Source organism: Sarcophilus harrisii, chromosome 3, assembly GCF_902635505.1.
Source record: "Sarcophilus harrisii chromosome 3, mSarHar1.11, whole genome shotgun sequence".
NCBI classification, from domain to species: Eukaryota; Metazoa; Chordata; class Mammalia; order Dasyuromorphia; family Dasyuridae; genus Sarcophilus; species Sarcophilus harrisii.
This window is the reverse complement of record NC_045428.1, coordinates 400,027,023-400,054,060: the sequence shown is the minus strand read 5'-3', so window position 1 is coordinate 400,054,060 and position 27,038 is coordinate 400,027,023. Positions and strand designations below refer to the sequence as shown.

The 27,038-nt window shown below is 33.4% G+C and overlaps 1 protein-coding gene across 4 annotated transcripts in view; it reads left to right on the top strand.

Annotated features, from left to right (window-relative positions):
• MAP3K20 (mitogen-activated protein kinase kinase kinase 20) overlaps window positions 1-27,038 on the top strand; it is a 221,045-nt gene that overhangs the window by 160,327 nt on the left and 33,680 nt on the right. For all 4 annotated transcript variants that reach the window (XM_023499294.2, XM_023499291.2, XM_012544823.3 and 1 more), the window contains exons 12-16: window positions 3,734-3,778; window positions 6,089-6,119; window positions 6,220-6,359; window positions 10,026-10,088; window positions 11,694-11,786. In XM_023499294.2, coding sequence (XP_023355062.1) covers window positions 3,734-3,778; window positions 6,089-6,119; window positions 6,220-6,359; window positions 10,026-10,088; window positions 11,694-11,786 — 372 coding nt within the window. The remainder of the gene's footprint in view (window positions 1-3,733; window positions 3,779-6,088; window positions 6,120-6,219; window positions 6,360-10,025; window positions 10,089-11,693; window positions 11,787-27,038) is intronic.

Genomic DNA, 27,038 nt, shown 5'->3' with positions numbered 1-27,038 from the left:
TTTTTGTGTTTTGGGGGGAAGAGAATGATTTACCTTTAAAGCTGAATCCAGCTGTTTGGTAAACCAAGCAAGTCTTTAATGTATTTTCTTTGATCCAGCTTAGCAGTATAATTTATTCCCCACGTTATCTTCTTTTTCATTTCTTTAAAACAGGTGAGTACATGCATTTGGTAGCCTCTGCAAGTATCATTTATTAAATAGGAAAAGATTGCATTCATGTAGTATATCCTGAGAGGACATTGAAGTCAACATAGTCAGTGGAATGATAGAGATTTAAAAAATATAATAAGAATTCTTCTAAAAGACATAATAAAGTACCAAAAGTGTATTAACTTAGACATTTAATACGGAAACTTTTAAAAATTCTTCTTCCTGACTTTCAAACTTCCCCCATAAATTTGGTTCCATCCAATTTATCAAAATTGATTTCCCTCTACTACCCAAAATGAACCTTCTACTCTCTTTTCTCTCTGAACTCTGGTTCTTCTTTCCTTTCCTGTTCTTATTTTTTGCCTGTGCAAAAAATTTGTCCAGAATATTCATCCTCTCTCTGCCAAATCCTATCTATCATGTAAGGCCTAACCCAATTACCTCTTCCCCTAACTACTGTAAGCCCATTGTTTTCCTTCTCTCTTGAACTCCTATAACCACTTACTCTGTACCACCCCTTTAACTGTTAACCATATGCTATCTTTTTGGGTATTTGTTAGGTATTATTTTCCTACCTGAACTTGAAGTCATTATCTTTCTTGGGTTTTGGGTTGTTTTTTTTTTGGGTGACTTGCCCAGGGTCACACAGCTAGTACATATTAAGTGTCTGAGGTCAGATTTGAATTCAGGTTCCATCATTCATTTCAGGTTCATTTCAGGGCCAGTGCTCTAGCTACAGTACCATCAAGCTGTCCCCTATATCTTTCTTCATTATCCTCTATAATCTAGCTCCTTCAGCTGTGGGTTGCAACCCTGTATGGTGTCTTGTAATTGAATATGGGAGTTGCAAAATTATGATTTATTATCAGTAAATGTTTAATTTGTCTACATATTTTACACACACATATATATGTATACATGTATTTCTAGGGTCTTGTAAAAATCTGGGCAAAAAGGGGTCACAAGTGGAAAAACTTTAAGAAGCCCTGCTCTATCACATCTGTCACAATGCTGATTGCTCAACAAATACTAAGTAATTATGGTAGCTGCACAGTGTAGGGAAAAGTTGTAATTTCTAGAGTCAGAAAACTCTCCAGGCTTCAGTTTCCTCACTTGTGAAACAAAAGAATTGGGCTGGATGACCTCATAGCTTGAGAATTTTATGATCTTTTTATTCCCTTCTCCATTCCTCTTTTACACTGGATCCAAATTATTATTATTATTTTTAAACATAGATCTAACCACGTCACTCCTTTTCTCAAAAACCTGCTGTATTAGTGCTCCATTGCTGCTAGAACAAATTATAAATCCTACAGCCTAACATTTAAGGCTTTGGCAATCTAACTCCAGACTACCTCTCCAAAATTATTTCATATCACTCCCCTTCATCTAAATATGTTCCAGTCAAACTGAATGATAGTTTTTCAATCCAAACTGTACTCCCCTTTCTCTATGCAGGCCATCCTCCATGTCTCAAACATAAGCCATCTCCATGTCTCAAAATCCTTTTCTTCCTCTAAAGCCTAATACAAGGGCCACTTTCTCCAAAATGATTTTTCTGATCCTCTTCCCAGCTAAATGGACTCTCATTCTTCTCTTATTTTAATAGCATCTTTACTATACCCTTCCTTTCTCTTGATAATATTGTTCTTTAGTTGATGCATAGTGATATACATTTCTTATCCCTATTATTGAGTCTGTAAACTCCTTAAGGACGAGCAACAAGTAATTTCTTTTTTATTGTTATGGGGGGGGGGGATTGTTTTTGTTTTTTGTCCCCAGTACTAGCATAATGTCTTTTATAGAATACGTATTTGATGAAATGAAATTGGTGATTAACCAGCACATCTTCTGATTTTTTTTAATACTGAAAAACTGCCTTGAACTTAGTACTCTTTTTCTCCTCATTCAGCAAAAAGGGTATCTTGTTCAGATTAGGAAAATTAAAGGCTATTTTCAGCGCACTCCTCCTAGAGATTCAAACATTTTGGCTCATTAAATTCCTAAAAGTTAAGAGCTAAATTTTATTATTATTCAATTCATGGGTCTCATGCTGATGTTGATGGATCTTTAGAACCCTCTGGAATGTAAATAAGTTCATTGAGGGTAAGAATTGTTTCATTTATATCTTTGTATCATTAGCTCCTAATACATAACAAGTCCTTAACAAACACTTATTGATTGATTAGTCAGTTTTTGCCACCAAAACCAATTTCTGATGAACATCTTCATAAAAGTTCTGTTAGTTCAATATGTCAAACACAGCAAGAGAGCTGTCCACACTACTCTCAAGTATGGAAGTATAACCAGAGCCAGATGAAAATGTCATTGGGAAATATTTGCAAAATAAACTAAAATGCAATAAAACATAGATAATATTACATTTTAAAGCTGTCAATTTGTGACCCTCAGGGATTCTTATATGTGGATTAATGGTCCCCATTTCTATTTGAGTTTGATACCAACGTATTAGGAGATATATGTGTCTCTGTGTCAAAAAAAAAAAAACCCAGCAATTCCAATATAATAATCACTTTCAATTCCTTCCCCCAAAAAAAGGTGCTTGTCAATATAGATATAATTATCTATTATATATATATATATATATATATATATTAGTAACTTGATTTCTTCTTATACACATCCTTATAGCTATATCCATCATTCCCAATAATTGCCTAGCTAAAAATCCTGGAGACTCTGACATTTATCACAAAAGATCTTCAAATAATAAGAGTACCATAAATGTAAAATCAGGTAGGAATGTTTAGGGTCTTAATTCACAAGATTTTTCCCATTGGAGTCACCAAATAATCCCTGAAATTAGGAACAGGGTTAAAGTAAAGTCTGGAAAAGTTTCTAGGCTAGCACTAAATGTTGTTTAGCTATCAAAAAGAAAAATGACATTTGGAGATAACAAGAGCCCATTATCTATAGTTTATTCTATATGAATAGACTTTATGAAGTATGCACATTCAAATCAATTTGCTCATTAAAAGATTGGATTTTGACTGTAAAGCTTCCAAAATTAACCAATAAATTATTATCAATTAATAATTGGCTATGCTGGCTGGGGACTCCATTGTTGAATGATGGAAATACCCTTCTTTTACCAGCTCTTAATTGTTAGGGATTTGGAGAGAAAGGATGGAGACAATGATTCAGATGAAATTTAGCAACCAATATATGAAGTGATGATCTACAGTAGTGGAAAAATCAACTTGGATGTATGGAATCCACCATAAATAGTGTTAGGATTCATCTTAATGCTCTTAGAACCCATCAAGGAGAAGGATTATTCTATACTAAGGAGTGACCTGCAAGTCTATTATTTCTACTTATACATATTTTGTTCTATACATATTCATTAAGATGTAGTGAGTTATTTGTGAATATTATGTGCTGCTATTGTCCCAATGAGTGCTCATAAATACATTTTAGGATTAGACAAAAAAGATTGACTTAGTCAAATCTAGAAGAAGCAATCAAGTCAAATTGTCAGGCAAAACTTAAGAGAAGTTAGATGAATAGACCAAAAGAGAATGGTATTATTACTCTTTTCTCCTTCATATTTCCCTTGCAGCTGCTGCCATCCTTTGAAATTGGTGCATGGACAGAAGACGACGTGGTAAGATTCCTTCATGAGTTCCATTAATTCTTTCTGGACATATTTAAAATAAATTTGACAACAAGGATTTAAGTGAAAATGGAAGTGACTACAGCCATAGAAGAGTTGATGAGCTTTACATTTCTAGTTTTATAATTATAATCCATTGAAGATTTAAAGTGAACCTTTAAGAGCAAAACTAAGACTATTTGAAATCATTCAAATACCTCATGCTAACATGGATCTGGAAGGTGATCAGACCATAAGTGAAAGTGACTGAAAAGTCAAAAGGATATATAAGGTACACTTTGGAACTAAGGGGCCATAATCTTTTTAGTTTGCTTTGGTTTTTAAGAAATCTGATTAAGGTACTTTTTACATATATTAGATTTGATCTGCTAAATTGGGTAAAGACTGGAATTCTGCACAGCTGTATTATATTCTTGACTCTCCTGCTGTGACAAGCTAAAAAGTCTCCTAGTTGCCATTTTTAGTTTAAACTCCCCACAATAGAAACACAGGGGATATCCTGAAAGTCTCCAGATCCTAAGACTCTAAGGTGCAGGGTTATGAAAATTGGGCAAGGTTTCTTGCTTTCCATATGTCAAAAAGATTCTAGGTTTCCATATGTCAAAACAAAACAAAACAAAAAAAAAGCCTCATTGTATCTCCTATACCTTCTAGATTAACTCTATTAACTCTGGTTACTTATAACCATCTTATTTGACTCTTGGTATTTTTAGTCCTTAGTCTCTCTACATACAAACAGGGATGAATTTTCCTTAGAGATATAATGAAAATTAACTGGATGATATCTATCAGATACCCAGAGTTCAGCTTTATAGTCTCAGCAAATAATTTATGATGGAAAGTAAAAATACGTTGGATATAATTCAATCCCGAAAAAGGATAACTTATCTAAATATCTCAGTAGAAAGATATTTCAGTGGAGAGCTCTAGGCTTTCTTCCCTTACTACTCCTAAAGGACCTGCTAGAAGTCTGATATGAACTTCTGGTGATCATGGACCAAACTTCTTTTGGTTAATGAGGAACAGGCATGTTCTAGAATCTTTGATTCAGGAAGGTTACAGGTCTTCATCATTGGTTTCTCTAGAACTTTTTTTGATACGGGGTCACTACCTTATGAGAAAAGAAAAAAAAATTCTCAAGAAAAAAATTGTTTCTGATTTATTAATCATTTTAGAAACTCAAGTTTAAACATTCTATGTGCTAAAAAGCATTGAGGTCACTGGGGTAAAAGTTATAGAATGAAATGGTAAGTTTTGGTTGATAATAAGCGTTTGGACCATTTTACTGTAATTAATATTAGAAGAAATTGTGCAAAAATGGAAACTGAATGATAGGCAGATTAAGCAATTTGTCCAAAGTCTCAAAACTAATTAGTAGCTAAGTTTATAATCCAAGTTTCATGCCTTTCAATCCTTTTTCTCCATTCTGCCATATAACAATAATAATAGACATTTACATAGTGCTTTACAATTTTAAAACTTCATTTGAGCCTAATTAACAATTCTGTGATGTGGGAATGACTGGTCTTATCCATCTTATTAAATGACAAAACTGGAACCCAGAGAACTTAAGTGATTCACCTTTGATCACACAGCTAGTAGGTGGCAGGGGTTGGATTTGAATCCACATCTTTCCTGCTCCAAGCCTGACTGCCATTCTTCCTTTCATACTACCTAGGACTAATGGAATCCTTGTGTGAATTTTCTCATAGTTTGCAAGATGTTTAATATCACAGTTAATTCTTTCAATAAGAATAGGGACTAGACCTGTTATCTCATTAATAAAAAAAATTATTGATAAAGAAACTCCCTCTTAGCATTTCTTAGAGAGTTGCCTAGATTAGAGACAATACCTATGGAAGCTATGATTTGTCTGGGCTGTTATCAGAGGCAGTATTTGATCTTCTTGGCAGGGTCTGCAGTATTTCCTTAAAAACATATGATTTCCTAACTCTTGTAATAAGTGGAAAATAGAGATCCCAAACATAGAAACATTTCCAAGAGATTCCCAAACTCCTCAACAGGACACATATGTTGTTTTAAAAAATCATTAAATTCTCTAGTGTTAATCTTAAAATCCTAAAACTAAAAATGGCGAGAACTTTAATTTTCCCTTGTAAGAGGAGCTAGACATTTAAATTTCAGGAAAAATATAGAGATAGGCATTGAGTAATTTGGTGTTAAATATGGGGACAAGTGCCATGTAAATTTTTTTTAAATCTGTAGTCCGTGTTTAAAAAAAGGGGGTGGGGAGTGTCAACAACACTGCAACTAAAACTACATTTTCCCTTTGCTTCACAGTACTTCTGGATACATCAACTCACCAGAAAAGGCAAGTAGAATAATTCTTTCTTAATTCATGGATTTAGTTTCCTTTGAGACCTAGTTTAGCCTGATTTCTTTTGTCTCCTTTTGTCTCCACTAACCTTTAGGTGATTCTTCAGAAGAGATGAGCATATATGCAACCTTGTTTAAAGAAAATAACATCACCGGAAAACGGCTCCTACTTCTGGATGAGGAGGACTTAAAGGATATGGGCATCGTCTCTAAGGGACATATAATTCATATAAAGGTATTTCAGACAAGTCACATTGAAAACAGGAATCCATATTCTGTGATTAACAGCAAGCATCATAGTTTAAATACTTGAATAAAAAGACTTCCCAAAGTTTGTCCAGTGGCATAAACTAAATCTGAACTATACAGCAAGTTTTAAAACATTGAAATAGTCAGTCAAAAATCATTTATGAAGCACCTGCTATGCATCAGGTATTATGCTAAGCACTAGAAATACAAGGAAAGATGTTAAAAAAAAAAAAAAAAAAAAAAAAGCCCAACAACAACCCTCAAAACGAAAAATCAGTATCTACTTTCAAGGAGTTCATAGTCTAATGCAGAAAACAGGATGCTAATAACTATACAAATATAAGATAGACACACACACACATACACATACACACACACACACACACACACACACAGGACAGAGAGAGACAGAGAGGAGGAGAAAGAGAGATGGTGTGAAGGAGAGGTTGATGGAAAGGAAGTAACAAATTGTGGGGAATGAGACAGAGAGTAAGAAGTTGAAGTTTATACCTGGGTTGGGAGCCTTGGTGACTTGAAGGATGCTAATGCCTTCAACAATAATAGTAAAGGTAGGAAAAAATAAATATAAGGGGAAAAAATAGCACAGTTCCATAGCTTAACAATTTTGAACTGGAATGGATATCGACATGACACTTCACCTCTACTTACTCAGTTTACTTACAAAGACTTATTCAAGACTATTGCAGAGAGTTTTAGACTTAAACTACTGAAGAGAAGATGCTGGGAAGATGTGGAAGAGGTCAGAAAATTCCACACTCCTCCACAAACAGATAGCATATCACCTCAAAATGAATGTAGAGAGGCTAAAATAAAATAAGCAGTTGTCTTCCTAAGACAACTTGAAAGGACCTTGGGAAAGACAGAACTTTCAGGGATTGAGATTTCTAAAGTTCAGCTACAAAATGTTTTTAAATTACTGAAGCTAAATGAAAAACAGGATCATATAATGAAATGGCACTATATTTGGAATAAGGAATTTTGTTAAAATCTTACTACTTAGAAAAATTATTTTGATTTCTCTGATCCTCAGTTTTTACATCAGACAAATGGAGAGATTGCACTTGTTCATGCCTAAGATCCCATTCTGCCCTAAATCCTATGAGCTAATGAACATTATTGGACATAGGTATTTCTCAAGTGTGTTCTTTAAGAGAACAAAAGAAGACTGCTTTTTTTCCCCAATGGGAGACAGAGAATGGTGTTTAGACAATAGAAAGTTGACTTTCCATCAAGTTCAAATGCCCTCACAGTACTTCCAACAATAAGCCAATATTCTTAAAATTTCTTGTCAGATACTGACAATGACTAGCCTCAATCTCTCTTTCTAGAGAATTTTCCTTCAATGACATAATGAGAACCAGTCCATTTAGATTGGTTTTCTGCATGCTAGATTTGACCAAGGCTTCCCAGTGAAGGTAGCCCCTGAACATAGTCAAAAGAAATTGGCTCTTTTGTATGAGCACATTACAGTTTACAGTGCTAACAAATACACTATTATACAATGCAAAAATTCACCCTCTTTTATCTTATTGGGATAAAGTACAGGCAAATGAGTGTAAATATAAACTTCAAGAAATGAGTCAACAAAGAATTCCAATTTGCTCATCTAGACCTTTTCTGTCAGTCTGTCATAATTAACCATTACTTAATTAAGTCATTCTATATAAAAGTTGTTTTTCTGTATAACAAAGGTCCCAAGTGGAAGTATGTGTGATTGTGTTGTACAAAAGTCCATTCAAAAAGAAATTTTTTTAAAAAATCTTATTCTCATCACCAGTTCTACAACCTCTGTTTAAGAAAAGCATGGAGAGAATAGGAATGTTAATGATTATATCCCCATGATTGCAGAACATTCATGGTTTTGGGTAAGGGAACTTTGCAGGTGGTCCAAACAAGACTCACTAATAGAATCATTATGTTTTTTGTGGATATCAGGTTTGATTGAACAGATTTCACATAAGATGTTAGTGTTGGTTGTTTCTTGGGAGTATGATTTTAGAGGGCAAGAGGAAGGACTTCCATCATCAAAAATGTTAGCTTTATTCTTTGCCATTCTATCATTAGAGACTTACCATCTTCAAAACTCCCCAATTAAAAAAAATGTAAAAATGAATATACTCAAGTGTAACACTTGGACAGAGTGAGTAAAAGGAAGACCCTGATGGGTAGGGATGGATATAGGACCAGCTCTAGAAATCCTAGAGAGGGAAGAGGTAAGCAGGCACTGAAAGATTACTCTGGTAATCAAAATTAGAATCATTGAATTATATAATTTTTAGAGCTAGAAGGGACATGTCATCATTGAGAAGCCTCAAGAGCATGCCTCATGATATAGTAGAAATAGGTTCAAAGTATGTCTCTTCCACATTCTACTTGTGTTAGCTTACACAAATCTCTTAACCTCTCTCTGCCTAAATTTCTTCCTCTGGAAAATAAAGGGGTTGAATCTGTTGGTTCCTGCACAACTCTAAATCTGGGAATCATGATCCTTATTGTATATTTGAGGAAATTGAGTTTGAGCCCTTTTGTCTCAGCCCATCTCACTCTGAGAGGTGGCAAGGGGATCAGAAAGGTTAATCAGAGGGGATATAGATTAATCTACTCAAATGAAAGAGGAAAAGCTAAAGCTATTGCTATTTCTTTTCCTCTAGAACTGTTTTTCTCAGCTTACCCCCAGCTCCCTTCTTTCTCTGTACATTTGAAGCTCCCATGTAGAGGAACAAGCTCTGTGGAATAGGAATTGAACACCCAATAAGTATTCATTACATTGTCAAGTGTCAACAGCTTTCATTTTTCTTAAAAAAAAAAAAAAAGCATCTAATTTTTCCCCCACATTTGATACGTTTTCCTCTCTACATGAATAACAATATGTGCTGTTCACAGAAAAACTGAATTACATCTGATAAGTATAAAAAATTCTTTAGCAATCCTTTGTGTTTCTTCAGGGGAGGGAGCTTTGGACATATCCACATGAAAGTCCTTAAAATACAATAAGCTATTTAATGGAATTTGAGCCTTAGTAAATAGTCACTGATGCGATGTTCATACACATTATTGTTTTTCTCCCTGTTTTGCAGCCTGCATACACCAAGCAGAAACCTGACTGATCACAGTTAACCTGACAGTACCTGCAAGAATAATTTATTTTTAAGCTTTATATTGCCTGTCCTTGGTACATCTTCATGTTTTATTAACTAAGTGTGAACCACGCATTCTCTCTTTGGGATAAAGTGATACTGGGAACTCCCAATTAGGAAATAGATATCTTTATGACTTATATGCTTAGACAAATACTTAAAGTACTGGAAGGTTAAGTCACTTGCCCCAGATTACAGAGATTAATATAAGGGACTTGCATGAATCCTGTTCCTCATAGCAATGAAGTCAGTTTTTTATCAACTGTATCACATTATCTATCTCTTTGGATACTACTTTGAATAATAAGATACATTACATTAAATGTTTCTTGAAAGTAAGATGTGTTGAATGTGAGATTCCCTACGGAATTAGGGTTCTCATGAAAGTCTTTGGTCTTTATATGCATTATTGCTTTTAATCATAATCTTATTACTGTAGGATCCTGAGTAACAAGCACATGATTAATTTGATTACTTTTAATTTTTTTTTACAGTCAGCCATTGAGAAATTAACAAATGATTACCTCAATTTATTTCACTTTCCACCACTAATGAAGGTGAGTTAAATCTTTCCTTGTTAAAAATCTTGTCAAGTCAGCAAACATTTATCAAGCACTATTGTATACTAAGTCAGGCAATGGTTTAAGAGCTAGGGATACAAAGACAGATAAAAGTCAGTGTCTGCTTTCAAGGTAGTCACAGCCTAAGAGAGGGAGGGATGTACAAACAAGATATATACTATATAATTTGGAGATATTCAGCAGAAAAAATGTAGTAACATTAAGAGGGTTCAGAAAAGAGTTGTGTAAAATTTAGATTTTAGCAGAAATTTGAAGAAAGTCAAGAGACAGAGATAACAAGGGAAAAAAATCCAAGCATGGAGGATGTAATTGAATGTCTGCTTTCAAGGTAGTCACAGCCTAAGAGAGGGAGGGATGTACAAACAAGATATATACTATATAATTTGGAGATATTCAGCAGAAAAAATGTAGTAACATTAAGAGGGTTCAGAAAAGAGTTCTGTAAAATTTAGATTTTAGCAGAAATTTGAAGAAAGTCAAGAGACAGAGATAACAAGGGAAAAAAATCCAAGCATGGAGGATGTAATTGAAAATGCCTAAAGTCAGGAAATGGAGTGTCTTTTAAGAGGAACAGCAGAGACCTGAAGGTGTACCTACAGTTACTGACCCAGGAAACACTTGGAACCTGTGCACCTGTCACATGCACTCCTCAATCTGTAGAAGTTTGTTTGAAGTCTTATCAGACTAACCACGGTGGGAAAAAGTTCTCTCTATTAAACAAAAGGCTCTTTGAGTGAAGTTTAAAAGTTTGTCATTAAAATACTCTCGACACCTGCAGGTTAAAAGATTAACACAATATTCATGATAAGCAGAACATATCTGGATTTATGAAATCTAAGCATTAATTCTTATAGTTAAGGACGTTGGCCTCCCATCTTGCTGCAGGAGGCCTTAGCCAGATATCCAGGTTCCTGAAAGAAATCTCACAAAAGGTTCCTAGAGCATCACTTGCTCTGGTACTTGTGGCATTATCTCATTCTTGTTATTTTGAATACTGTCAGCCAGATATGTCACTTTTTAGTTTAAAGCCTGCCCTGTTGCATAAATGTGCCAAAAGCAAACACATACTTTGCAGAAAAATCTTGTTGAGAGAGAGGTGCTGAAAGCTCTTTGCTCTGGTTCCCTAAAGACCCTCTGTTTTCCATGCTAACATTCTGATAATTTCACTTGGGAAACTCTCACTAAGTTCAGAGTGTTTTACCATTCTACTGTGTTTTTTCTGGCTACTACATAACAGGTAAATGGAAATAAATGCCTTGAACCTTAAGTCACACAATGCAGATCAGTATGCTAACTACATCCCTGCTGGCAAATGAAGTTCTTAGTTTTTTCTCTGAAAAATAAGAAAGTGACATTCACCTTCAAACATGAGAGCATAAATTTTGCCAGAGTCTCAAAAACTTAGAATATGTCACTTCCCTTGCATTGTATAACTGAATTTCTAGGGAATTCTAATAATAGTGAATTAACAGACCAAAAAAGAAATCTTTGCTAAATTAGGGGAACATTTCCTTCCCTCAAGGTACAAAAGTACAAAACAACAACCCCAGATTATGTGGTTCTTTCTGCCTTATATTTTAGGATTCAGCAGGTGAACTAGAAGAAAATGAAGAAAAAGTTGTAAACCTTGAACTTGTTTTTGGTTTTCACTTGAAGCCAGGGACAGGCCCAGAGGTAAAATAAATTCTTTTTTTGTTTTTAAGTTTTGTTGACATCTTTATATTTTACATCTTGGGAATTTCCTGGCATACTTGCTCCTTTCCCCAGCTTTCAATAAATTATTCCTCATAACAAAGAAAAGCAGTGAGGCAAAAACCTACTGATGAAATTACTGTATCTGATAGCACATGCAGCATTCCACGACCTGCACCTCCTACTTCCTTACTATGAGGGGGAAATTGTTTTGTCTTCTCTTCTCAGAGACCAGGATTGATTATTTTAATTCGTCTGAGTACAACTGCCTTTTGGTGTTATTTTGGTTTATATTATTGTACTCAGTGTTTTATGGTTCTCCTTGTTCCACTTATTTCAATCTCCCTCAGTCATTATTTCTCTTGGGCAAAATAATATTTTACCATAAAATTCCAATTTGTTCAGCCATCCTTCATATGAACACTTATCTTGTTTCTGGGAGAGGTGGAGGGGAGCTTGTTTGTTTTTGTTATTGTTTTTTGTTTTATTTTATTTTTTGCTACTACAAAACATAATGATAGGGATATTTACATTTTCTTTTTCTTTGACCTCAGTGGTACTCAAATATTTCAAACCATGTGGATGCTTTTAAATTTACTTTATTCCATTTGTATTTGTTTGAGATTTCCTTTATTTCCCTAATCTATAAATTTTTCTGCCCTTCAATAAGGGACTTAGCTATGTTCTAAATTAATATAAAATTATTAAGTTAATATAATATTATTAAGTTAATAAACAAATTTCCCAGCTGAAAAATTGTTGATCTTATTAACTGCCTCTGGGAACAGATTTTAAGGTTTTCCCTCATACCCACAATACAGAAAATAAGTTAATATTTAGTATGGGGTGAATTTTTGTAGTATATTTTTCTGACTCCCATTTTTCTTAGAATACTTTATAATAAAGAAAGTTAAGTAATAGAACTAAATTGTGTAGAAATTTATCTTAATGTCAACATTCCAAATTCAAGACATCTTTGTAATGCTGGTATTGGAGAAATATAGAGAAAATACCATATTACAAGGTAATATGTTACATGGTAACATATCTAAAGCCCATGTTACAACTAACCATGTTAAATCAGGTTTTTCTCTGTGTCATCATTTATTTATTTGATAAACATTTTTTTAACAGCCTACTGTGTGCAATTCTCAGTGTGAGGCAGTTTTTACAAGACTTTTCTGGTTCCTCCTAAATGCTAGTGCCTTGGAAATTAGGAAAATGGCAGTACCATCAAGAGAAGTAGAAAAGTTAAAAGGAAGGACAGGTTTGTCCATAATGAGTTTGAAATGTGGTTGAAATACCTAAGGCCAAATGTCTAGGGAGCAGTTGGTTATGTGGAAATGAAACAGGGAGAAGCCAGTTCTAGAATCACAATTTGAGAAGTGATCAATATTGAAAAGAGCATTAAAACCATAACAATTAGTCTAAAAATGAAGAAGACTGAGAAGGTGTCATTTAAAAGCTATGGTAATCCCATAATAGAGAACAGACTCACAAAAGATAAGAAAGGATATAAATGAACTGGAGAAAGGGTTAGCATTGTCAAATATAGCAGAAAATTCAGAGAGGATTGTAAAGGGTTGAGGAATTCAGAGTTAGCAAGCACAGAGTAATTTTTCTAAAAATTCCAAAGTAAAGGAAGAGAACCTAGATAATAGCTCAAGAATTAGCAGGACTAATAAATCTTGTTTTACCCTTTTTTTGCTTTTTAAAAAATTTTTGCTATGTTTTGTTTTTGAGACATGGGAAAACAATTTGAAAATGATAGAGAAAGGTCATGGGGTTACAATAAGCTACAGAGAAAAATACCCTGGATTTAAAGTGAAAGAAGCTAGATTCACAAGCTGGCTCTTCTCCTTGTTATTGATTAGAAAATCAATTTAATTTCCTGGGACTCAGTTTCTTCATTTGTAAAAAGAAATGGTTTATGGATTCAATGACCTTTGAGATACCTTAGGATTCAAAATCCAATGAATTTCTATCATTCAAATCAAGTAGAATAAACATTAAGTGCCCACTAAGTGAAGTGGATAGATAGGGTGCCCCAGCCTAGAATCAAGAAGACTCATCTTTCTGAGTTCAAATCTGGCCTCAGGCATTTATTAGCTGTGTGATCCAAGGCAAGTCATTTAATTCTTTTTTATCACAGTTTCCTCCTCTATAAAATGAGCTGGAGAAAGAAATAGCAAATAACTCTAGTATCTCTACCAAGAGAAAGCCAAATGAGGTCACAAAGAGTTAGAAACAACTGAATGACTAAACAACATCAAAATTGTCAGCACAGAAAACAGCAAATAATCCAGTTTTACTGAAACAGAATGTGTAAAGGGAAATTATATGACATAAGGCTGAAAATATAAATTAAAGTAGATTTTAGAGGGCGTTAAGTGTTGAGATTAGGATTTTTGTATTTTGTCTTCAGGACAATAAGGAGCCACTGAAGTTTTGTTGTTGTTGTTGTTGTTTGTTTTTGTTTTTGTTTTATATATATATATATATATATATATATATATATATATAAAGGGAATGGGAGGAATAATCTGTGTTTTAGGAATATCAATTCCATAGGGATAAAATGAAAACCCGAGTGTCTAGCCAACTTTCAGATGACATTTATTTCAGGCTGCTCCTTGTAATAAATGATTAATGTGAGTGATCAAAAATTGTTGTGATTGGGTCATGACTTAAGAATTGTAAAATATTTGTCCCGGATTACTTTCAGTGTTTGTGGTGTTAGTGCTAACTTCTCCTTGAAAGGCTATTAACTTTTCTACTGACAGGAATTGTCTGTTCTTTTGCCATGATTTTGGTTAAGCAAAACTTGGCCCACAAATAAGATTCCACAGATAGACAGAACAGATAGACAGATATTCCAACTGAGGGAATGCTTTCAATTAATTTTTTTTCAAAAGTATCTTTTATCAGCAACATCTACACCAAAAGGAAGCCAGATACATGACATTTCTTATACCTTCTCTCATTTGAAGGTATCAGGAATAATTGTCACAAAAGCCCATAAAGAGCAAGAGAGCTTCAACAAGGGTCTATGGACTCTTTTATTAGCCTGGAACTGGAATCTCCATGACACTAGAAAGAGGAAGGGTGTACAATGATATAGGGGTCATAGATTTCATGGAGTTAAAAAACTTGAATAGAAAAAAAAATATGTGTGTGTGTATATGTATGTGTGTGTGTATACACACATATTTGTTAGGTTATAACTGAAATTTAATATTTCCTTCAATTATGAATTTTTTATAAAAGATTTTCTTTTTTTTCTGAGAAGGGGTGCATGGATTTCACCAGAATGCCCCAAATTTCCATGAAACAAAAAAGATTAAGCCCCTGCTCTAAAGATTACATTTTACTGCTATTTGTTTATATACTAGGCAAGGCTCCACTTCATTTTTTAAGCCTTTTGTGACACTCTTTGTATAGTTTACATGGTAAAAAAGAAAGAAAGAAAAACTTTCCTCATATTACTCTTGTCAGTGCAAAAATTTAAAACTTTAACTCATAAATTAATTTTCTATGAGGAAAGCAATGGATTGGCCAATTATGATATGGGAAAAAGTAAAGATGAAAGTTTTTTTTTCAATAATACTAGGAAAATATTATTGATTCAAGTATCTACTCTTGATTATCTATGTATGAACTTTATATATTATTGTATATATGTATGAATTTTATATAATATTTTATATATGTATAAATTTTATATTTTAATAATGCCTGAATTCTTGTGTCCTACTGCCACGTTTTCCACTTCCTAACCAATTAAATTGAATTAATTCTTCCAGTGCACTTCCATGGCAGTGCAAGATAAGGAATTAAAAGGGGAAAATTTTAGACAATAAACATATTTACATATTCTACCTATTATTCTCTTTTATTTCTCAACTAAGATTTGCCATCATAGATTCCAGTTTTTCTATTCTATGCATTATTTTTGCTGCACAGGCCATAATTTTTGCTCTTATTTCTTATTTCTCTTTTGAATCATTCAGGAATATTGTACTGTATTTTCCTGTTCTCGTATTCCATAGCATCCTCTGTTTTATCAATTGCCGAATCATTTTCCTCTCTTTTGCAATATTTATTTATAGATGCCTGAATTAATTTCTGGAGGCCATATTTCCTTTCCTTCTTTTGTTAATATCTTCCCTGAAGATTTATCTACTAATGCTTAAGATCTTTGAGCTTTCTTCTTCCTGAAATTTTGGTAATTTCAGCCTCCCTTTCCACCCCAATTTTCCTTTATTTACTTTATGACTGAGCCTTCTGAAAGTGATTTCTTTGGGGACTGGATCTCAAAGCATCTTAATCTCTTTCTATGCTGAGCAATTAATTATTTACCAGTCTGGGTCTCTTACCCAAGTAACTTTTGGTTTGTCAGAACTAGCTCTAGCTAGCTATGCTCTTTCCCTCAGGTGTAGAATAATGATACACAGCCCCCACATACAAAGACACAAAGGGTGTCCTGTCCTGGTGAGCTGTCCTCCCACTCCTTCTGTTCCTCAGTTCTCTGGTCCAACACCTACAATTCAGAGCTTTGCAGTACTGTTCTCTCTGGCACTGAAAATGTAAAGCTTTGCAGCTTTGAGGCTACAGGGCTGCAACACAGTAGGCTTTTGATACTGAAGGGCTGCAGCCATGCTGGCTGTCACAATGGAGCAAACTTTTACATGCAGGAGCTGGGATAGCCAAGGCAGTGAAAAGAGGGAAGATACACTGGGGCAAAGAAGTGGGTTTTGTTATGAATTCGTGTCAGATTCTTAGATCTTCAAGTGCAGTCTTGCTACAAGGTAAGTGGAAGGTGGGGGAGGACTACTGAATGACTTTTGGAATCCCTCAGCATTAATTCATGGCTTTGAAGGTAGATTTTTTCTTTCATTTCTTAAGGACTTGTGGTATCCTAAATCATGGAGATAGCTGAAACTGCTTTGCTTTGGCACCTAATTTGTTTTGGAGAGTTTCAAGAGGTCATAGATGTCAGAGAAAATATCCAGTCCTCCATCTTGTTGCTCACATAACTGAAAAGTCTAAGACATAAAATATCAATGTGAGTGAAAAAATGAATCTGAATTGATCAAGCTATCCTACTACTCCATTTCCCTGATCATTGACTTTCTTAATCTTTCACTCTCTGAAACTCAGATATTATTGTTCATAAGAAAAACTTTCTGTTATTCTAATATCCATGGGAATGATTCTTTGCATTAATTAATTAATTAACAAGCCTTTGCCAAGACTTGGTTTTTGCAGCAAATTTTACTATGCCTCAGTGAAAAAAGATATAGTTAGAAATAAAAGATAAAGACCTATATCTCTTGAGAAACTTAAAATATAGTTTGGGAAACAGAGCATTCTTTGACTCCTCCCCACTCTCATATTACCAAATCATAGCATTTCCGTCTTCATATTTTTCCTGCACATCTCCTATTTACTACTGACAAAGACAATGTTCTAGGAAGGCTTTTATCAACTCTCAATTGTACCATTGTTATAACTTTTCAAGGAGTCTCCCTCCTCAAGTCTTTTCCCCACTCCAGTCTATTCTATAATCAGCTTCCAATGTGATTTTTTTCTAACTGATGATTATGATCCAAACTAAGGTTTGATAATAGCAAAGTGGAGGAAATGATATACTATGATTGTAAAAAGGATCAATAAGACACTCTAGCACACTGAAAATTTCCTATCACTGGGTCTTCAAGTGGAGACTATATAACCACATGTCAGAAATTATGCAGATGGAATTATTGCTTCAAGTATATTCTGAATCATATCACCTCATAACTCTGGAATTCTATGATTTAACAGATAGTTTGTAGATTAAAAAATAAAAATAACTTAGGTTCCAGGGATTTTTTTTTCCACTAGATCCAAAGTCCTTCATAAATTTAGTCTCCTTTAATCCCATGCACTTTGGTTTAATCTTTAAAGGTAAAAACTTCATCAAGATATATTTTAGAGATATCCTCTATAAGGATCATCCTTAACAAGAAAATTCAGTAATGGAATTTCTGAGTCAAAGAGAATGGACATTTTAGTCATTTCATTTAGATAATTCCAAATTGCTTTCCAAAATGGTAATATCAACTCATATCTCCACCAACAAAGCATCAATATATCTATCTTATTCCAGTCCTTCCAACACTGAATTTTTGTCATCATGCCAATTTGTAAGATGGGATATTAAAACCTCAGGGTTGTTTTGATTTGAATTTCTCTTATTTTTAGTGATTTAGAGCATTCTTTTACGTGATTGTTAATACTTAGAAATTTTTCTTGTGAGACATATTCTTTTGTTTGTGCCTATTTATCTATTGGGAAATAATCATTATATTATATATATGCATATACATACACACATATACAAATATATTAATTATTCATGTGCCTTAGATTCCAAACTCTTACCTGAGAAATTTAATATAATTTTTTTTTCTCATTTGACCACTTTTCCTCTTATCTTAGGTTTATTTTGTCTATGTAGAAGCCTTTCAATTTTACACAAACAAAGTTATTGTAATTTTTTGTAATTGCCTCTATCTCTTGTTTGGCTAAGAATGCATCTCCTACCCACAGCTATAAGAGATATATGATCATGATCTGCTTTCTTCTAATTTTTTATAGCATGATCTTTAATAGTAATAATATTAATAATAATAATAAAATAATAGTAAAATAGTAAGACCATGTATTTATTTCAACTTAGTATATATATATAAGTTGTTGCTCTAAATCTAAATTCTGTCTGACTGCTTTCCTGTTTTCCCAGCAATTTTTATCAAATGAGTTACTTCTTAACTAATTGTTTTTTGGTTTATTGAACACTGGGTTATTGAATTCAGTTATTTCTGATCTTCCATTGTTTAGTTTGTTCTATTGATTTTCTATTTTTTTTAACCAATACAAATGGTTTTGATAATTGCTGCTTTATAATATACTTTGACATCTGGAATTGTTATTTTCCCTTTGTCCCTCCCCATTTTCATCATTTTCCTTTACATGCTTGATTTTTTTGTTTTTTTCCAAATGAAATTTGTTATCATTTTATCAAGTTCTACAAGGTAATCCTTTGATAATTAAATTAGCATAATGTTAAAAGTATGAATTTACTCTATTGGTATTGTCATCCTTATTATATAAGAACAACCCAGCTATGAACCTTGACTATTCCACCAGCTATTTAAATTGTTTTTTATTTCTTTATTAAATGAATATATTAAAATTTAAAATTTTTTGTGTGTCTTGGTACCTTGATTCCCCAGATATTTTGTGAATTGTTTGTTATATGGAATAAGATTTCTTTTTCTATTATTACATCTTGGATTTTGTTATTATTATATCAAAATGCAATTGATTTTGGAGGATTTGTTTTGTAGCCTGGAACTTTAATGAAACTCTTAATTGTTTTGATTAGTATCTTTGCCGGTAGTAATTTTCATATAATTAAAAATATAGTCTTATCTCATAGATACCTATCTTCATGCCTTTAATTTGTTTTTCTTATTGCTATTGTTAGCATTTCTAAAACATCAAATAATAGTGGAAAAAGTAAGCACCCTCATTTTATTCTCATGTTTGTTGGAAAAAATTCTAGTGTAGCCCCATTGCATATGATGCTTGCTTTTGGTTTTTAGTCATATACATTTTATGACATTTTTTAAAGTTCCCTTTATACCTAAACTTTGCCATTTTTAGCATAAATGACTGTATTATTTTATGAAAGGCTTTTTATGAATCTATTAAGATAACATGGTTTTTCTCTACTTTTTTTTTTTAACAAAGTATATTTCCTCACCAGACTTTTTACTTGCATTAATATCAGTGAATATTACCAATGGATGTTTTAACAGAAGATAGGGTTAAATCAACAGCTCTCAAAATATGATTCATTTCTCCCTAGGACTTGCTAGAACCTTTCCAGAGAGTCTGTAAGGTTGAAATTATTTCATTTAAAAAAAATTCATTTCTAATATGGTAAATGTTCACATGTAAATAAAAGCTCATCGGAAAAAGGGAACAAATATCTATTAAGTGACTGCTATATTCCAAAGAAATGCTTTACAAACATTATTCCATTTGATTGTCACAACCATAAATTGTGACATTACCAGAGTCCACATTAACAAGTAGTGACTAAGACCAGATCTGAATTTAGATCTTGCTCATTCCAAGTCCAGAATTCTATCTACTCTATCCCTTAGCTATCTCACTGGGGTCTTCAATAATTTTTAAGAGTGTAAAGTATTCCTGAGATCAAAAAGTCTGAGAATTGGTGAGTTAACCTGCTCGTTGCTGTGTATAAGGCGACCATGTAAACTGTTGTCTAAACAAACTACTCGTGTTTTAACTACTTGGTTTAAGTTTTAACTACATGAAATAGTTCTCTAAATGCAGTTTGATCTGGCTTTTTACCTATTAAGCTCTGTTTATCTTGGCCCTCAAATTTTGGAAAAAATGCTCCAAATTTCAAAAGAAACAATACTTATACAAAATGTGGAATTAAAATTTTTTAAATTGTTATTGTTTCTACGTTGCTGTCATTTCCTAATTATTCCCTTGTTCCTACTAGTATTTTTCTTTGCAACAAAGAAATAGTTAAGCAAAACAAATCAATACATTGACCTTGTCTGAAAATGTTTACCCCATTCTATGCCTATGCCTTTTTGCCAAACAAGAGAAAGTGTGCTTCATTCTCAATTTTCTGAAGTTATAGTTGATATCTCCATTAATCAGATCTAATCTAAAGTTTTCTAGTATTGTTTTTTTTTTTTTACATTATTGTGGTCACTAAATAAATTGTCCTCCTTATTTTTGCTTATCTCACATTGAATCAATTAGTACAATTCTTGCCAATTTTTTTTTTTTGAATTCTTTATATTCATTGTTCTTAAAGGCATGGAGAATCTGTTACATCTGTTGCCATCCCCAAAACAAGAGACAAGAACTTACCTGAATCCTCACAAACTGATACTTAAGAGAATTCATCCACCATTTATTAAAGAGCTACTACATGAAAGAGTTACATTGGGTGCCAGGAAAACAAAGAAAAAAAAATTAAAACTCTGATCTCCCAAATGCTTACTTTCTGCTTTCAATCATATCTAATTACTCTTCATGCTTTTATTTGGGATTTTCTTGAAAGAGATAGATACTGAAATGGTTTGCCATTTCCTTTTCCAGCTCATTTTTAACTGGAATTTAAACTGAGGAAACTGAGGAAACTGAAACAAACAATTTGCCCAGAGTTATACAGCTAGTAAATATCAAAAGCCAGATTTGAACTCAAAAAATGAGCCTTCCTGACTCTAATACCAGCATTCTATCCACTAAGCCACCTTTTAGACTTATGATGACCTGATCCTTCAAAGCTCTCCCTATCCACAGAACTCTTGTTGGCAAAGGAAAAGAATAGAGTAGGCAGTTTTTCAAGTTTCTATGATACAGTCATATCTTCCTGGCCATTTCGCCTTTTAAAAAAAAGTTACAGTAAAATTAAAATGTACAATAATTGTGATTAAAAATTACTTGCAGTAGTAGTAGTATTTAAAGTAATATAATAATTAAATTAAAAAATAGTGGAGTAATGGTGACCATTGGGGAAAATATAGCACTAATATTTTAATATCATATTTTCTCTTAGCTTTGGATATCAGATACCAATTTCCCTCTATCATAAATAAACCATTTTGGCAATTGGGGAAAATTGCTTCCTTTTCCTTCCTAAAGTAAACAAAGTACATAGCACCTGACTTCCTTGAATATCAGTTACCCATCAGTTAAAATGAAGGAGTTAGACTGGGTTGTTCTCAAAGATTTCTTCCAATTATTAATTTTGACTCCATATATGTTCAACTAAACAGAAACTTATCAAGTGTCTAAGGTGTTATCAATACCTGTGCTAGATTCTGAGAAATATACATTCAACAATAGAATTTCTTTTAAGATATATTTGCTAATACCTAGGAGGTACAATGTGATGGACTATGTCTGGTAGGACATAAGTTAAGAAGACAAGTTATCTGATCTCCAAGAACTTAAAATCCAAGAGGAGAAAATAGAACATACAGACAAATAAATGTAATACAAATTAGAATGTGATATAGGTAGTACAAAGAAGTCAGATGTCCAGATAAGGAAGAAATAATTTCCATTTGAGAGAATCAAGAAGGGCTAACTGAGGAATGAATTTTGGTGGAAGGACATATGCAAGTGAGATGATAGTACTCTGCTTAATGGGAATTCATAACTATCACATGGAAGAAAGGCTAGATTTGTTATTGTATTGCTTGATGTGTCTAGAGGAGGGGGAAGAAAGGAGAGAGGGAGAAAAATTTGGAACACAAGGTTTTGCAGGGGTGAATGTTGGAAACTATGGATGTATTTGGAAAAATAAGGTGCTATTATTAAAAAAAAAAAAAAGAAAGAAAAGAAAAAATGTAAACTCCTTGGGGAGCTATGTAATGGGAAGTGGAGATTCACATTCTATAATTTATGTAACACCCAATTAATGAAGAATTGGAAGAGGGATTTGCTCTTCAGAATAGGAAATAAAACACCGTCTTTGTGGTTCCTAAAGTTTGTCTGCTAACCTAGGCACTCATTCTTGCAAGAATGTAAAATAAATCCTTTCAATAAATCCTTTCAAAATAAATCATTCAAAAAGGAAAGAAGGAAGGAAGTGGGAAGGAAGGAAGGAAGGAACAAAGGGAGGGAGGGAAGAAGGGAGGAAGGATATTGTAATCGGCTGAAGCTCGAGTTGATGCACTGAGGTCCCAAGCACATGAGGCTAAATAGTAATTGGACCATACTCTACTAATATATATGCTTGGGGAAAGAATGGCCCCCGCCCACTTTCTGTGCAAGTCCTGATGTGTGGTATAGGAAATGACGATTTTAGTGGGTGGAGGCAGAGGGACAGGAAGGGAAGCGGGGAGAGAAGGCTGGCTGGCTTCTGATCTGGCTGGCTTCTGGTCTGGCTGGCTTCTTGACTCAGTTGCACGCATTGCTATTGCAAATTCCCCTTTACCTTCAATCCTTCTTCACCTCTACTGAGAATAAAGATTGAAGATTTTCCCTTAATCTGAATTCCTGACTCCAGCTGATTTTAAAATACGTGGTCATCACAGGATATATATATGGTATAAGTAAAAAAAATATATATATATATATATATGTATATATATGTGGTCATCACAGGATATATATATGGTATAAGTAAAATATATATATATATATATATATATATATATATATATATATATATATATATATATATCACAACTAACTCAATCCTTATAATTAGAGCTAACCACAAATAGATTAGCTGCCTCAAGAGGTGGTTGTTTCCCTCCATTAGGTTTCTTTAAGCAAAGGCTTAATGACCACTGGTCCAGGGTGAGAGACTTTAGGGAGGTACAGATTGAATTAGCACTTCCTGAGGTTCCTCTGACTCTGGCATTCTATGATTCATGTGAAGATATCCTGTTCACAAGGATGTGCTGGAGTCAACTCTTACCAGCTCAAAACACTCAGTTGTTAAATTTTCAGTTTAAGCATAACAAAAACAATAAATATTATAAATCATGGCCCGATATATTGTTTTAGTGATTGCATATTAATACTTTTTTTGAGGGAAATATGGCTGTTAAACATTTATCCCTACTTTAGACAATTGGAAATAGAGTTCAAGATCAATACTGGAATCAGGAAGCCCTGAGTTCAGATATAGCTTCAGATACTTAGTAGCTGTATAATTGGGACAAATCACTTAACCTTGTTTGCCTTAGTTTCCCCACCTGTAAAAGGAGCTGGAGAAGGAAATGGCAAACTATTACAATGTCTTTGCCAAGAAAACTCCAAATGAGGTCACAAAAAATCAGACACAATTGGGCAATAACAACAAAAGCTTAATACAAAGGTATAAAAAATGTAACATTTGTCCTTGTGGAGTTTACAATCTAATAGGGTACACAAATGGATAAAAAAAAAAAATAGAACATGATACATGCCTATGAGAATAACTAATGAGTGTTTTTAAAAAGAGAAAAAAATTAAGAGAGAAAAAAAATTCATGAATTGAGGTAAAGAGGAGACAGAAGAAAGAAGAAAATTGTGAGAAATTTAGACTCTTTCCTTCAAAGAGTTTCAGCTGCTTTCTTATTAGCTCAATTTTGTAAATAAATAGATGAATGGAAGCACAGGGAAGCAAAATAACTTTGTCAAGGTGTCCTAACAGAACTTTTAAAATCTCCTATGTTCCCAAATTTTGTGCTCAGTGCAAGGATAGAGAAATATGATTATCATCATTTTCAAATGAGGAGGAAAAAAACTAGGGCCTTGGCCTTTTGCATTACAGTATGCTACCAAGAACTGCCTATTTTCTACTCCTATTTGAACTTGATGGGAGAATTCACCTATAGGCTAAAATTCTTATTGGTAAGAAATAAATAGAAAATCAACAAGAATGAGCTCTTCCTATTCACTAAACAATAATATCATTAAAACAGGGTTTTTTTTTTTTTTTTAAACTTATATACTATGTTGTGTGATGATAGTTTTAACAATGTGCAAATTCTCTAAAATAGAATTGAAATCCCTTGGTTCTTTCTCAACCAGAAGTTTTCATGTGCCAGATCTGTTAATATGTTTATTTGCCAAAATATCCTCCTCCTCTAAAAGTAGGATGTTAATTGGAGACATCTTTTTGGTTTGTTTTTTTTTAAAGATGCTTGAGATATTCTTTTGTATTCTATCTACCTTGGGATAGCAAGCACATTTTTAACTATTAACTCTGATCAAATAAATTACGGGAAAGTAAAATTCATCATCTTCTCATCCTTTGCATGAAATGTATTTTGTTGATCCGAACACTCTAGATCTTTTGTTCTGGTTTCACATAAAGAATGCTCTACATTCAGTAATCTGGGACTTTTGCTTTAGTGCCAAAGAGTCTAAAGGAAAAGAGTCTAAATAGGAAAGGAAAAAGGAAATTACCTTTATCCTCTTACTCTTTTTCCTAATCTAACCAGTAAGGAATATTCACCCTCAAATTGCTAAAAAAAAAAAAAAAAATAATAATAATAATAATACAAACTGTCAACTCACCTAGCCAGTTCTCATCAAGACCTTTCCAAGGCATAAAGATTCAAGAAGAATTTTCTGAAGGAGCCATTTTTAGATTATTCATTCTCTTTAAGACAGTTTTGAGTTATTAAATACTTTCTCCCATATTTTTTCCCTTAGTATATGTCCCCTGCAGCCATTTAGAATAAAGGAAAGCTGATAGCAACTACTTTACTCACTTAGAAAATTAAATTGATCCTAGTGTTCTAGCTTACAGATTGAAGTGGAGGAAAAAAGAAAAGTTAAATTAACACCCCTTCTTCCTACATTTCCTTAAGCCATGGGCAACAATGGTCCCTGTGTCTGATCCATCTCAGCACAAACTAAGCAACATTTCAGGTCTGTAGAGGAAAAAGTACTTCGAAAAGATCATAGGATTATAGATTTAGGCCTGAAAGCTTTCTGTTCCCACTTAATCAGAAGCAAGCAGAATTAAAACAAAAGAAGTTTTAAATGTCAATGCTTCATTAATTTTTTCCCTCTACTCCTTTTTCCTTTCCTCACCTACTGTCTATATACTTCAAGCACAATGGTTAAACTCTGGGCATTCTAAGTAACTGAGTAGCCCCATTCATCATGTTTTTCACCTCTGAGTTAAAAATGCTGCTTTTTTTTCAAGTATTATTTATTCATGCAGTTCCTCAGACCTTTTATTATGTTACTTACAAAATGTTGAGCTTAATCAATTTAATTGAAGATCTGTCCTTTTCTCAAAATATTAAAATACCTATAAATTTCCTAGAATCTCAAGTAGGTCTCTTTTCTGTAATATAATTTTTATAGAAGGGTAGATTCACATGAATAAAATAATTCACAGAATAAAATAACAGGGAGAAAAGAAAAGGATTTTGTATAAAATTTTTTTAAAAGAAACAAAAAGAAAACCACTGGACACTATTTGTAAATTTCAAAACTGCTAATTTTTTTCATATGAAGCATCTCTTTTACATTGAAAATTTTGCATAATGAAACTTACTGTTTTTTTATTATTCAGTCATTTCAGTTCAGTCCAACTCTTTGGGACCCTATTTGAAGTTTTCTTGGCAAATATACTGAAGTGGCTTGCCATTTCTTCTCCAATACATTTTATAAATGAAGAAGTGAGACAAACAGGGTTGAGTGACTTTCTTCTGGGGGTCACCACAATGTCTGAGGTTGAATTTGAACTCAGGTCTGCCTGACTCCAGGACCAGCATTTTATACCCTTTCCCACCTAACTGTCCTTGGTTGACATTAAGACTGTATTTTAGAAATATCATAGATATCTTTCTAAGACAGAACTCCCATGAAAATTACATGTTTTAATTGATCAACAAAGAAAAAACACAGTTCAGAAGATTTTGTAACCTATGGAGTTTACTTTCTTTACTTAAAAAAATTGAAACTATATAGTTTTGTCAATACTGCTTGTTGTAGCTTGTTAAAGTCAGATAGTTATCTCTCCTACCAAGAATAGTATTGGGTTCAAAAAATAGCCTGTTTTGAATGCTGGTTGAATTCTATCAACAATTTAAATTCTGTCTGAGATAACTGAGAAATATATTGCAAAAAAAAAGATTTAATTAAATTACAAGAGCATATCTATAGATTATTAGCTATTATGTTTATGTTCTACTTTGACCTCCAACAAATTCCTACTCTTATGATTCACTGCGGTTTGGAAGTAACCCTAGATTCTTGCAGCCCATGCTAGGGGAATGCATGTATCCATCAAGTCCCACCAAGCTGGAAAGATTAGAGGGCAGGCTCCCTGATGTGTCCATCATCTAAGTATCTATGTTAGAACATCAGGAGGTTGTCAACAGCAACTCATGAAACCTTCTACTGAAAGATGGATGGTCACCTGCACCAGTGGAAGCAGACAGTCCCCACAGGGTTGAAATTGCAGATCTTTTGAAATACTGAAATATAAATAATACTGGCGTTATATTTATACCCAGGAGAGCTCACAGGAGCTCAGCAGGGGTGGGGAAAGAATATCTCAAAGGCTGCCATGTTCAACTCTTACTTGAGTGAAAAAAAAAAAGAAAAAACCTCATCAGTTCTAAGCGGTCATCCTTCATTTACCTGAAGACCTCTCATAAAAAAGGAACT